Source organism: Gadus morhua, chromosome 11 (genome assembly GCF_902167405.1).
Source record: "Gadus morhua chromosome 11, gadMor3.0, whole genome shotgun sequence".
Lineage (NCBI taxonomy): Eukaryota > Metazoa > Chordata > Actinopteri > Gadiformes > Gadidae > Gadus > Gadus morhua.
Genome location: NC_044058.1, coordinates 8,217,713 through 8,229,517, shown reverse-complemented (window position 1 = coordinate 8,229,517; position 11,805 = coordinate 8,217,713). Strand labels below are relative to the sequence as shown.

At 41.3% G+C, this 11,805-nt stretch overlaps 1 protein-coding gene across 1 annotated transcript; it reads right to left on the bottom strand.

Moving 5' to 3' along the window:
* Positions 1-7,730: 7,730 nt before the first annotated feature.
* Positions 7,731-10,140, bottom strand: LOC115553830 (carcinoembryonic antigen-related cell adhesion molecule 8). The gene is made up of 5 exons (XM_030370363.1): positions 10,119-10,140; positions 9,693-9,977; positions 8,912-9,166; positions 8,551-8,659; positions 7,731-8,172 (listed from the first exon to the last, which is right to left on the bottom strand). The coding sequence occupies exons 1-5, from the start codon at positions 10,138-10,140 to the stop codon at positions 8,166-8,168; spliced, it is 678 nt and encodes a 225-aa protein (XP_030226223.1). The 3' UTR covers positions 7,731-8,165.
* Positions 10,141-11,805: the final 1,665 nt, after the last annotated feature.

The window sequence follows — 11,805 nt, the reverse complement described above, 5'->3', positions numbered from 1 at the left end:
AGAGAACTTTTTTTTATGCTGCCTGAATCTTGCCTAGCTGCACTGTGAAGGGAGCATAACTTACAAGTAATTTCTTGAGAAAAGTACAATAATATCTACTGATTGTGTTGAGCTTAAAGTCTCCAAACTTTTTAAATATCGTGTCTTCGTCATGAAAATACAATACAAGCATAGCACCACCTAGTGGCCTTCGTAAGGAAGCTCCCTGATCGGTGGCAGTGCCTCGGGGGCTGAGCTGAGCAGCCTATGGATAATGTGTTTTGATAAATCGTTGGCTCCTTCCGGCCAACTATATGTGTCACTAATATAATTGGGAAATAAGATAATAATAATAATAATAATAATAATAGTAATAATAATAATAATAATAATAATAATAATAATGATAATAATAATAATAATAATAATAATAATAATAATAATAATAATAATAATAATAATAATAATAATAATGGTGTATCTGTATAATCAGTGGTGAGTGTAGCGGATGCGGATGGATGAGTGGAATGTGTTCTGTTGGATGTTGTTTAGTGTAAACTCAAGCCAAACCAAGTATAGGTCTATGCAAAACCCCAATCCGCTATTAGGCCGAATTCTGCGACCCATCGAAAAGTGGTGACCCCAGGGAGCGCTGTTGTTTTCTGCAAAATGCACACAGCACGAGTTTGAAGTAGACAGGCATGAAGTCAAAAAAACGGCATGCATTATAACAAAAACATAAATAAAACATAAGATATCCCCCCACCCCCCTTGTTATTAAATGTACTTAATAAATAGATTTTATTTGATTAGCATTTAACAGAACCATACAATGGATAGGGCGTTTAGTACGGTCCATCACCTTTGCTTCTTTCTCCATGAAAAGCTAAGTGTTTAATTAGTTGCTATACCTTGAGTATTTCCAATATTGGCTATACTGTGTAAAATGCTGTTTAGAATTAACCATTGTATCAAGAAAAGAAAAACCGGATCACGCTTTTCGATTGGTCGCAGAATTCTGTAACACCGGAACAACCGAAACCATAAAGCAAGATAATCAAACAGAAAGCAATCAGCCCTGCCACAACACAGGCCCCGTTGCCATACCGAAGGCCCCGGCGCCGGTCCGTCACAACATTCACAACGATTATAAATGATAGCTTATGCCGCTTTTCCACTGCAGGTTGGGGTACGGTTCGGTTCGCAAAGGTGCGGTACGGATTGCGTTTCCACCTCCAAAAGTGGGCGTGACCCGGACTGAGCCGTACTCGTTTTGCCCTCGTCTTCAGTACTCCTTCGTTGGGGTACTCTGACGCCTGAAAGGGTGCCGGAAAATTCGAGCTACACACCCCCTCCGTTGCTTGGTCGACAGAATCGTCACTTCCGGGCGACGTGGGGATAAAAACTAACAAACAAACAGTAGCCTCGAGGTATTATTGGGCTGGGCTATACCGCCCCCTCCCTACCGGACTGAGGCGAACCGAACCGTACCGCACCCTGCAGTTGAAACGCGGCAGTAGAATCAGAGTTTACCATACACAATCAGCAAGTTAAATCTGCCATCGCAAGTTACCTCTGATTCTCAAACTCAGTAATGCCGCACTAAATATGACTCACGTTTCATTCTAGGCCTATGTGATGTGGTATCGTGGCGACCGTTGGCGTGGTCGCCGTGGTCTGTGTGCCTCAAAGTTTCCACAGGGTTTGGCCTGTTGCTAATCGGTTCCTCCTGGGACCTTTAGGCCCAATCCCATTTCTACCCCTTACCCCTTCCCGTTACCCCTCCCCCTTGTTTTGAAGGGGAAGGGGTAAGGGGAAGGGGTAAGGGGTAGAAATGGGATTGGGCCTTATTCTAGTCGCAATCCCCATAGGCCCAATAGTAAACCTAGAAATGTTGAGTACCCTAGAGTTTGATTGCAGAAATGTCATCTATAGACCTAGTGGATGGAATTCAACTTTGTTGCTAAAAGTTGCACTTTGGGCAATTTGCATGATTAGCATAAATAGGCAATTAAGGCGAGACGCTACAGGGGAATAGGGTAAATAAATAAATACATAGATATCACCATGGAACTTTTTCAGTTGATTACTTATGTTAAAAAAATAAATTATTGCATGTTTTTTGTATTTTAATGTTTACATATGCAAATTAGGCCCGATCTCATTAAATAAGATCTAATTTGCATATACACAAAATCCGATCGTGTGTTAAATAATTTAAAGCCAGGCTCCAAATTATTTTGGTGAGAACCTTTAAGTAACCTTGTAAGGAGGTAGTAATGACACATTAGACCATTGCTAGATTCGCTGGTCCAGTCTCTAATCAATATGAGTTTACGATACGATACAAGTTATTGTTTTATTGATCAGGCTATGGTATTAGATATTAAGCTATTACTTTTCATTAATCTATTTAATCCATAGTCCATATATTGGTCAGCAGACCTACATTAAACAAGGGAAAGGACAAGGTGGACTGAAAGGCATTTCAACCAATGAAGTGCAAGTTGCAGTGTGGATCAATTCCCATCCCATTTGCTCCCACCTTTCCCAGACAGTGGAAGACATGTATGTAAATCAGGACATTCCAGAAAATTCAGAGGAGGAAAATGTTCATGTGAAGCAGAATAGATGGAAACATAAGGAGGAAGGTGAGAGAAGACGAGAAATTGATCGAGGAGATTGCATTAAAATCCAGCAAGTTCCAGCAACATTCTCATCCCTTAAAAGAGAACCAGCAAATTCTTTACAACACTGTGAATGGACAAGTGGCACCAGACTCTGTGAACGTGCAGAATGCTCTTCACATTGGTGAACAGCAGAGCAAAGATTTGGCAGATTCTCTTCCTAAAGGCTTCCATAGCCCCATTGGTAAGAGAATCACAACCATGGAGGTGATGAAGAAAGCTTTGACTGTGAAAGGCAAGCCTATCTACCACATGGAGGCCCTCTTTGCTCGACCCTTAGTCGACGGGTAGCAGCGTGGCATAGAGTTGAAAGATGTTTTAGATCATGAGCTCAGTCCAGTTCCACCATCACACATTGATGAATTAGGTGGCCTGAGGAAGGGTGACAAGTCTGTCCTTGTCAAAAAATTGGGAGTACCTGATGAAAATGCCCCACTATCCAAGGTTGCTCTACTTGATGGAAGTCAGTTGCTCTATCACATTGTCTGGCCGGTGGCAGGTACGATTAAGGACATTGCCTCAAGCATCAATACACGCCTCTCCAATGCCTATACTGCAGCGGTACAATGATGAACCCACTGCTAAGGGTCATGAGAGGAGAAGGCGAGGAGGAATCATTACAATTGATTATAAGATGACAGTCAAGTCAACACACCCCTTCCATGTCGAGAAACTGTGATGAAGGGCATTTCAACTAAGACCCAGTTATCGCGCCTTCTGTGCACATTTGACCTCACCACTAATAAAATCGTATTTGTGAACCACACAGACTGCATTGTGAAGCCTGAGGAGGATGACATCACCCTCATTAACTACATGCTTCAAGCAGCTGGAGCAGGGGCTCCGACAATACGTATCCTAAGTGATGACACTGACATATTTGTTCTGTTGGTGTACTGGGCCTGGAAGGCCCAGGGATGTGACACTGTCCCATATTCCTGTGGGAAGGGCAAGACATCTGCGCTGAAAGTACTCCTAGGAAATGCCATTCCTGGGACCTGCCATACTGGGACTGAGTTCTTTATGTCGCACTGTATGGGCAGAAGAAGGCCAAGACGATGAGTAACAATCGCTAACAGATCTACAGTCAAGGCAAAAAGCCTCCCAAACTTAAAAATCTTCCTCCAACTGATGCCAACCTGATGCTGCACATACTGCATGCTCATCTTCAGGTCATGTTGTGGAAGGCTGCAGGTCAGAGAGTCTCTTGCAGAGGCCAGAGACGTCAGTAAGTTTGGGTGGGAGGTTGCTAAAGAAGGGGCTGTCATGCCCGCTCTTGCCATCCAGGCAGTGGCTCCAGTAAATCTGCTTGATGTCACCAGCTGTAGCTGCAGCACATTGAAGGCATGCAGCAAAGGAAACTGAAGCTGCCATGCTGCAAATATCAGTTGAACTGACTACTGCAATGTGTGAAGGGGTGAGGTCCGCTGCTGCAACCCATTCACCATACATGTACAAAAGACCAAGAAGGTGATGAGACTGAAGGGAATGAAGAAATGAAGAAACAAATGATGAAGATGGTGAATGCTATTGAGTGTGATTGTGTGGTTGTTGTTGTAAATATGTGTGTTTGTGTGTGTGCGTGCGTGTGCATGCTGTATATAGTTCTTTATTTTGCTGTAAATAGTTCTTTCTTTTGCTGTATATAGGTATTGTCTATAGTTATCGTGTGTTTTTGTGTCTGTGTCTGTGTGCATCCTGTATAAAGTTCTGTCTTTTGCTGAACATAATTATTTTTGGGATGGGTGTATGTGCATGCTGTATATAGTTATTTTGCATGTTTTAGATCTTGTATGTAGTTATTGTGCGTTTGTGTACGTGTGCATGCTGTATTTAGTTATTTTGCATGCTGTATATAGTTCATATATATATTTCTTGTGGGTTTGTTGTCTGTGTGCATTCTGTGTATAGTTATTTTGCATGGGGCACATAATTCCTCAATCCGCCCGTCCACAGGTCAACATCGACTCCTGACCAGGTTCCTTAAGGGTTTTCAGCAACTCAGCCCCCAAATCTACGTACCCTTGGAATTTCTTTTTGAGCCTGGCTTTATCAAACAATCTGATTTTGTTTGCATGCAAATGAGCGCAGATTTTATGAGATATGGCCTAATTTGCATATTTAAACATTGAAATACCAAAACATGCAATACATTTTTTTCTCATCTTAACTTAACGTCTTAACGCTAATTATGCAAATTGCCCAAAGTGCAAATTTTAGCAACCAAGTTAAATTCCATCCATTAGGCCTATAGAAGACATTTCTGCAATAAAACTAAAGGTTACTCAACATTTCTGGGTTCAAGAAAATAGACTACATAGCGGCATTGACACTATGCGGACGGCCGGGACCTAAACTCTGTGACGGTGGAGTTGGAGTGACAATGTCAGTGAGACGCTCATCGTAGTGGGTTAGGTGTTTGTTGTTTTGTGTGTGAATAAGGCAACTCTCGGGGTCTTGACTCGTGGGGTGTATGGGACACGAGAGTTGCAAACTGCTAAACCTGGGGTCCCTTCTCGGCCTTCCCGTGCTACTCGCCACAATATTATATGAAACAATTGGTTCACTATTGGATCAAACGTGGGGTAGGCATTTAGTGCCAATTCGATAGGCCTACGTGTTGTAGGTGTATCGCCAGCTGGTGCATGCATGTAGAGGCAGAGAGAGTGAAGATAACTTATTCGTATAAATGATGATCTGTTAATGGATAACAATTCAAATAAAAGGACGAATATAAATCTGCCCTAAGAATTATTGCTGTAGCTATAGTCCCTGACCTGAGAGACAGCTGGAACACAGCTGTCAACATTAGAACAAGCAAGATAAGATAACACAATAGTGTTTAAACGAGTAGCACTACTTAATTGGCTCTTTCTACAGTACAGATTCATATATTAATATTATTATAATTATATTATATATATATGATTTAATATTAATCAATTTGTTACAATTCCATAACCATTGGTAACAAATTTGTTGTCAAGAAGTCGGTTGTTGCAAACAATCCACCGCTGGGGTGCGTCAATGAGTCACAAAGAAAGCGTCTGTGTTGGGTCAGCTTTCGTTTTTATTTATTGTAATATTATGTAGTAAATGTGTGCATCATCAAAAGATATCCAGACTTTTCCCTGCCCCTCTTAGTGTTTGCATGTTCATTATGTTCTAATAGAGTCTGCAGATGCAAAGGACACAAAGGAGATAATTGATTATTTATTATATACTATAATTTAAGAATGCAGTGGAATTCAACTTGCAGCATCAGCATCAGTCCCAGGATCATATCAGCCCAAGCAGTCTGCTCGGCCGCACTGGGGTTCTCCTAATCAAAAGACAAGAACATACAGCAGGAGAGTTCACCTAGAGTTTTTCTCCCACTAACAACACATGACGGCGCACTTGATCAATAACAAATCAATAACCATTCATTGTTACCTTTGACCTCCACCCCCTTGTTGGTCTGGGCCGAGCGCTGTCTTTTCAACCACGCAGATTAACTCTTGGAAGGACCCAGGTGGGAGGGGGGAGGTTGGGGGGGGGGGTCCACTTGAGGACGTTCTGGTATGTGGAGAAGTGCGTCCCTATATTGCCCCTGAACTCCCATCTGAGGCTACACATCTGGGGCCACTCTACGTTGAGAGTTTTGCTGGCCAGGCAGGAGGAGGTGCTCTGCCCCCCGGGACCACCACGTCCAGGCCGCTGACGCCACGCTCCACGGGGCCACCGGCCAACGGGAAAACAAAAACCCTGCAAATGATCAATGGTTGTATAGAAAATCATATAGAATCATATAGAAAATGATCCTGTCTAATCTGTCCGTGTACGGGGAACAACACTAACAACGGACATTGTCATTTAGAGGTGTGCCCTGATGACCATGGACATTTTAAATAAACAACACTAACTAAGAAAAGACATGCAAAACATGTAAGCCAATGAGGCAATAAACAGTATATAATAAAAACGATTGGTATCAGCTGACCTATGTTCCCCCATCTTATCTACAGTTCCTCATAGTTGACCAGATACCCCAGGCTGAGGGCAGTACCCATGGCCAGGGAGGGCATGGCGGTCCAATGTACAATCCAGTCCTCCTGGCATCCAAGAAAGCGAGCTCCAATTCCCAACCAGGCATTTCACAGATCAGGAGAAAGTGCAGCCCTGTGGGATGCAGGAAGAGGAACAGATGTACGCTGTCTTAAATCCGGCTCTCACTGGTGCTGTGTGCAAGAGACCATTGGGATCTCCTTGAGAAAACTAAATAAAATTATGTAATCCGTAGTTATATGGATATACAGAGACCTGCTGGTCTTTTCCTTTATTATTTACTATGGTGCGTCAGGTCTTATACCCCCCAACATAACACGAAGAACATATTTCTCCGCAGCAATTGCAGTACTTGGTCCTCACTGGCTGCCAAAACCCTGGATAGAATCTGATGACCCCAGGTCAGACAATTTATAACATGATAATCTTTCTCTTTATAAATCTAAATGCTTCAGGCAAATTGGGTTCTTTGTTTTACCAGTCATTGTACCCACTCATTATCACCTTATGTGATATAAATCACATAAGGTGATATAAAGTACATATCTAGGATATAAGGTAATCATTATAAACAAAGGCCAAAGGTCAATTTAAAGAGCCAATGGCATTTTTCTGAATCTTAAATATGTGATTTGTTTACATGTATAAAAAAAACAGTGTCACTTGCTTACAAATAAAACTCAATGTCAGAGCACACAACATGGATACATATTTGTTACTCCTAGTGTTCACTCTAAATGTTGATCCTTTACTCATCAGACTCAAAGAACTTCTGCCCTTTGAGTGCTAGCAGCAGTGGAACCATCCCCAGACAGATAGCCATCAATATTCTCCATCAACTGTCCGACTCTTCGAATTGTCTTCAAACCTAACAAAAAGTATTAATTTCACAGTAACCTCGTGCACTAATATGGGTTTCATGTGATGGATTTCAGACATTGCCAACCAGAAGTCTCTTATCATGACTTTATGCCTATGACTTTGTAGTGCTAGTGTAATGAGTTTTTATCATTTTTAATTCTTTATTGTATGCCTTTATTGCTTTTTATTACATTTTATACACTCACATTCACAATGAAAACATTCTTTCGAGATACTCCTAAGCAATTTAGGGCAAGAATATGGTATCAAGAGAAACAACAGTTTTGCTGAAAGGGCATAACATTTTCATAGAGCGGAAAGAACAAGGAATGAAGGGATTGTGATTTTTTATCAAGTCATGACCGAATCATTACTAATCAAACAAGCATGGTGCTTCTCATCAAGTGAGAAGCTAAACCACGCTAGGAGAATGCTAGGTACCAGGCGTTTTGGTCTCAGAGTATGTCTGGGTTTTGCATTTTCACGCCCACATCCTGGTTCTTCTTCAAGTGGCTGATATCGGCATAGTTCATATTCTTGGAGAGCGAGAGAGGAAAGAGGGGGATATTGAATATAGATGGAGATGAAGTGTTAGGTTCTGTGAAGGAAAAAAACATGACCTGTTACGCTTCAATTCCGCATCCATCAATGGACACTCCATAACATTTTAAAATACTACAAAAAATTATGAGTGCTAATGCTAATCCTAACATTATTTCAAGTGAGGCAATTTTATTTTAATTCTAGGTATCATATAAAGTAAACTTTCATTGATGCATACAAGTTCCACATCTGATTGTTGCAACTTTAATATTTAGCTTGTGTACTTGTTTTGTATAACAGATCTAACAAAATCTTTAACTCTTAGTGTATTATTTATTGCGGTGATTATTATGTGAATAGACTTCTTAAGTGCACCATCATGAGGTTGTTGTTTGTATAATTGATGCATGGGGTTCCATTCCATACTGCATACCTGCTTGTGTGGAAACGATAAATCAGTGCACCTACTAGCACTACAGTTAGTATCACTGCAATGGCTATACCAGCAATGGCACCAGATGACAGCTGGGAAGAACTGTTGTCTGGAAAAGAGAAAAGATGAAGGGTTTATGGGTTGTATGAGGAAAAATTCAGAGAGGGGAACAGATTGGTGTTAGTGTGTGTGTGTGTGTGTGTGTGTGTGTGTGTGTGTGTGTGTGTGTGTGTGTGTGTGTGTGTGTGTGTGTGTGTGTGTGTGTGTGTGTGTGTGTGTGTGTGTGTGTGTGTGTGTGTGTGTGTGTGTGTGTGTGTGTGTGTGTAGGTCTGTCTATATAAGATGAATGGTAATAATGTACCTGTTACTGATATACTTTGCACTGCACGAAGCTCCAACTTAGTGATGCTGTTCACTGCTAAACATGTGTATTCTCCACTGTCCAAAAGCGTTGCCGTTTTCTGAAAGTCAGCGCCAGAGCCGATTTCCTCATTCATCCCGTTCATCCAGGTGAAATCTGCAGGAGGGGTGGACTCAGCCCTGCAGGATAAATGCAGCACCTGGCCGATCTGAACTTGGTCCACTTGAACATAAATCTGAATGCTCACTGGTCCATCTGAAACCCAGATATTACCACAGATTCAGAATCTAAACATGTGATCGACCACAACAACAAATATTGTAAAAAATATTTACACAAAAAATGAATTATTACTCCCACATCATAGGCCAGCATTAGCTTCATATAATGCATATCTTTAGATTGGAATGACTATGTAATAAACAGAGACACATTATGACACAGAGACAATCACTTCCAGTTACAGAAAGCAGAGCAGTCCTGCCATGATTAAGCTTCAGCCAGAGCTAGTCCTCGTGGTTGTTATAGTTAGCAAACAAACTGAAATAAGAGAGATAATACAGGGTATTAACAGGGAGGAGTTTCACTTTCCTGACCTGCAAGTTCTGATATATAATGATGAGCATAACACAAATAATAATAATGAATTATTTATTTATAACGGTTATGGCTAAAATGAATGTCTTGCTCAAACTAATGCTTTGCAGATGGAGCTCTGGCCATTGGAGCATTCTTTGTGTCTAAGAATGTAAAAGGTCAGGCAGGAGGGTTAGATACTTACAGATGGGGTGCAGTGTTAACGGGGCACTTTCTTGAGTACTGATCAGATTGGAGACATTACAGGTGTACGGCCCCCGGTCGTAGCGTGTCACGTTGAGTATGGTGAGGCTGGTGCCTCCGTCGCCGACCTGCACCCTGTCACTTGATACAGTGATCTCAGAGCTGCCATTCATCCACAGGTAGGACAGGGAGGTGCCGGTGGAGACGTGGCAGGAGATCCTCACAGAGCTGCTGAACTCCAGCAGCTCTGTGGTGTTGGGGGTGACTGTTACACCGGAGACTCGCACTGTGGGACAAATATATGGAATACACTGTTATATAACAATAATGGCCTTCAAATGATACCAGCTTAGTAACTGTAACATCTTAGATAAGCCTAACCCTGATTGGCCTTTACTGGCAGTTTGCCAAACTGTGTTATGTTCACAAACAAATGAGAGCCAGACCATTATAGAATAAGGAAGGATCTTTTATCTTGCAAATATGATTACGGAAAAACAGCATTTCTTCAGCATGGGTTAGAGTTGAGGTCGACCGTTAAAGGCCTGTTGCTATGCTGTAACATACTTGTGTATAGAAAGGTAAGCTATATGAACTGAGCACTATTTTCATCCTACTCTTCTACTCACCCTGCACCTGCAGGTTGCATTCTCCAGGTAGTGGATGTCCCCATGGAGGAATCATCATCACCTCGTATAATCCAGTGTCATCTAGAGTCAAGCTTGAGAGCTCCAAAGATCCGGTTATACTGTCAAATTTGGTCCTATTAATATATTCTGGGGCAGTAATGGTTTCAACGGCTGATGTTAGGATAGGTATCACAGTACCATTAGCTAAATTAAATGTCCATGCCACTGAAGCCATTACGAGTGGAGAGCTCTGATCTACTTTCAACATGACACTTTCTCCCACAGCTCCACTGAGAAGATCTGGCAGCACACCTACTCCATCGCTCCGACCTGCAAATGAGAGACACCAATGTGGACAGGTTAAGTATTCAATGTCAAGGCCTATAGCAAAGACAGGTTGAGTAAATCTGTTTATTCACTGTTGCAGTTTGCTTTACGTAGTAAATATGACTTGAGCTATATCTCAATGTTTTTAATAGTTGCACAATCTTTAAAAAAAAAAAATCTATTCAAATTGAGTCAAACACTTTTTGTTAAAGTAATATGGTATATAAAACACACACACACGTACACACATACACACACACACACACACACACACACACACACACACACACACATACATACATACATACATACATACATACATACATACATACATACATATATATACATGCATACACCTAATGCTCTTCAACGTCCATTGTTACCTGTTAAAGCCAAACATACAGCAACCATGCAGTAACCATGCGATAAATCCATTTTTTTTATTCCAATCGAGGAACGTTCACTACTTTAGTAAGTAGGCTACCGTTGTGGACTAATCGGATTGGTCTCCAAATGACTGTGGTCTGAAAATTGTTATTATACCAAATTAAGTCTCACAATGAGTGTGTTGAGGCAGATATACACCCAGTAGGGCGTATCTCCAAAGGCTTAAATAACCATTTGAGGCCACTGACCATTGCCACTGTAAACACCACGCTGGAGCTGATAACGGAACTCCTGCGATATCTAGTGGCCGTTAGGCCACATTGCAGTTATTATTGAGAGAATGGAGAGCGTTTGTTGCGCACCAATGTCCCTGGAAAAGTAGGCGTACTAAACAACCATTAACAAGATGCCTATCCTTTATATATAATTCAGTATAGACTGAAGAAAGGTGAACAATTAGTTATATTCAAACATGGCTCATCTTTAAATACATGTCTAAAAATATGAGCAATAAAACCAGAACACCTATCTACGGAAGCCGAGAACGGCCATCGATTATTTATTTTTTTATGCACTGTTATCTCGTGATAACGACTTATTATCTCGTTATCTCGATATAACAAAGGTCGTTTTCTCGTGATAACAAATTAATTATCTCGTTTTCTCGATATAACAAAGGTCGTTTTCTCGTGATAACGAATTAATTATCTCGTTTTCTCGATATAACAAAGGTCGTTTTCTCGTGATAACGAATTAATTATCTCGTTATCT

Excerpts from the sequence above, each read along its gene's own strand:
- LOC115553830 (XM_030370363.1), bottom strand. The coding sequence starts at position 10,140 with ATGGTCTGGCTCTCATTTGTTT. Across the intron at positions 9,167-9,692 it reads GTTAACACTGCACCCCATCT|ATGGACCAGTGAGCATTCAG; the intron begins GTAAGTATCTAA and ends TCTGGGTTTCAG. Across the intron at positions 8,660-8,911 it reads GCAAAGTATATCAGTAACAG|ACAACAGTTCTTCCCAGCTG; the intron begins GTACATTATTAC and ends TCTCTTTTCCAG.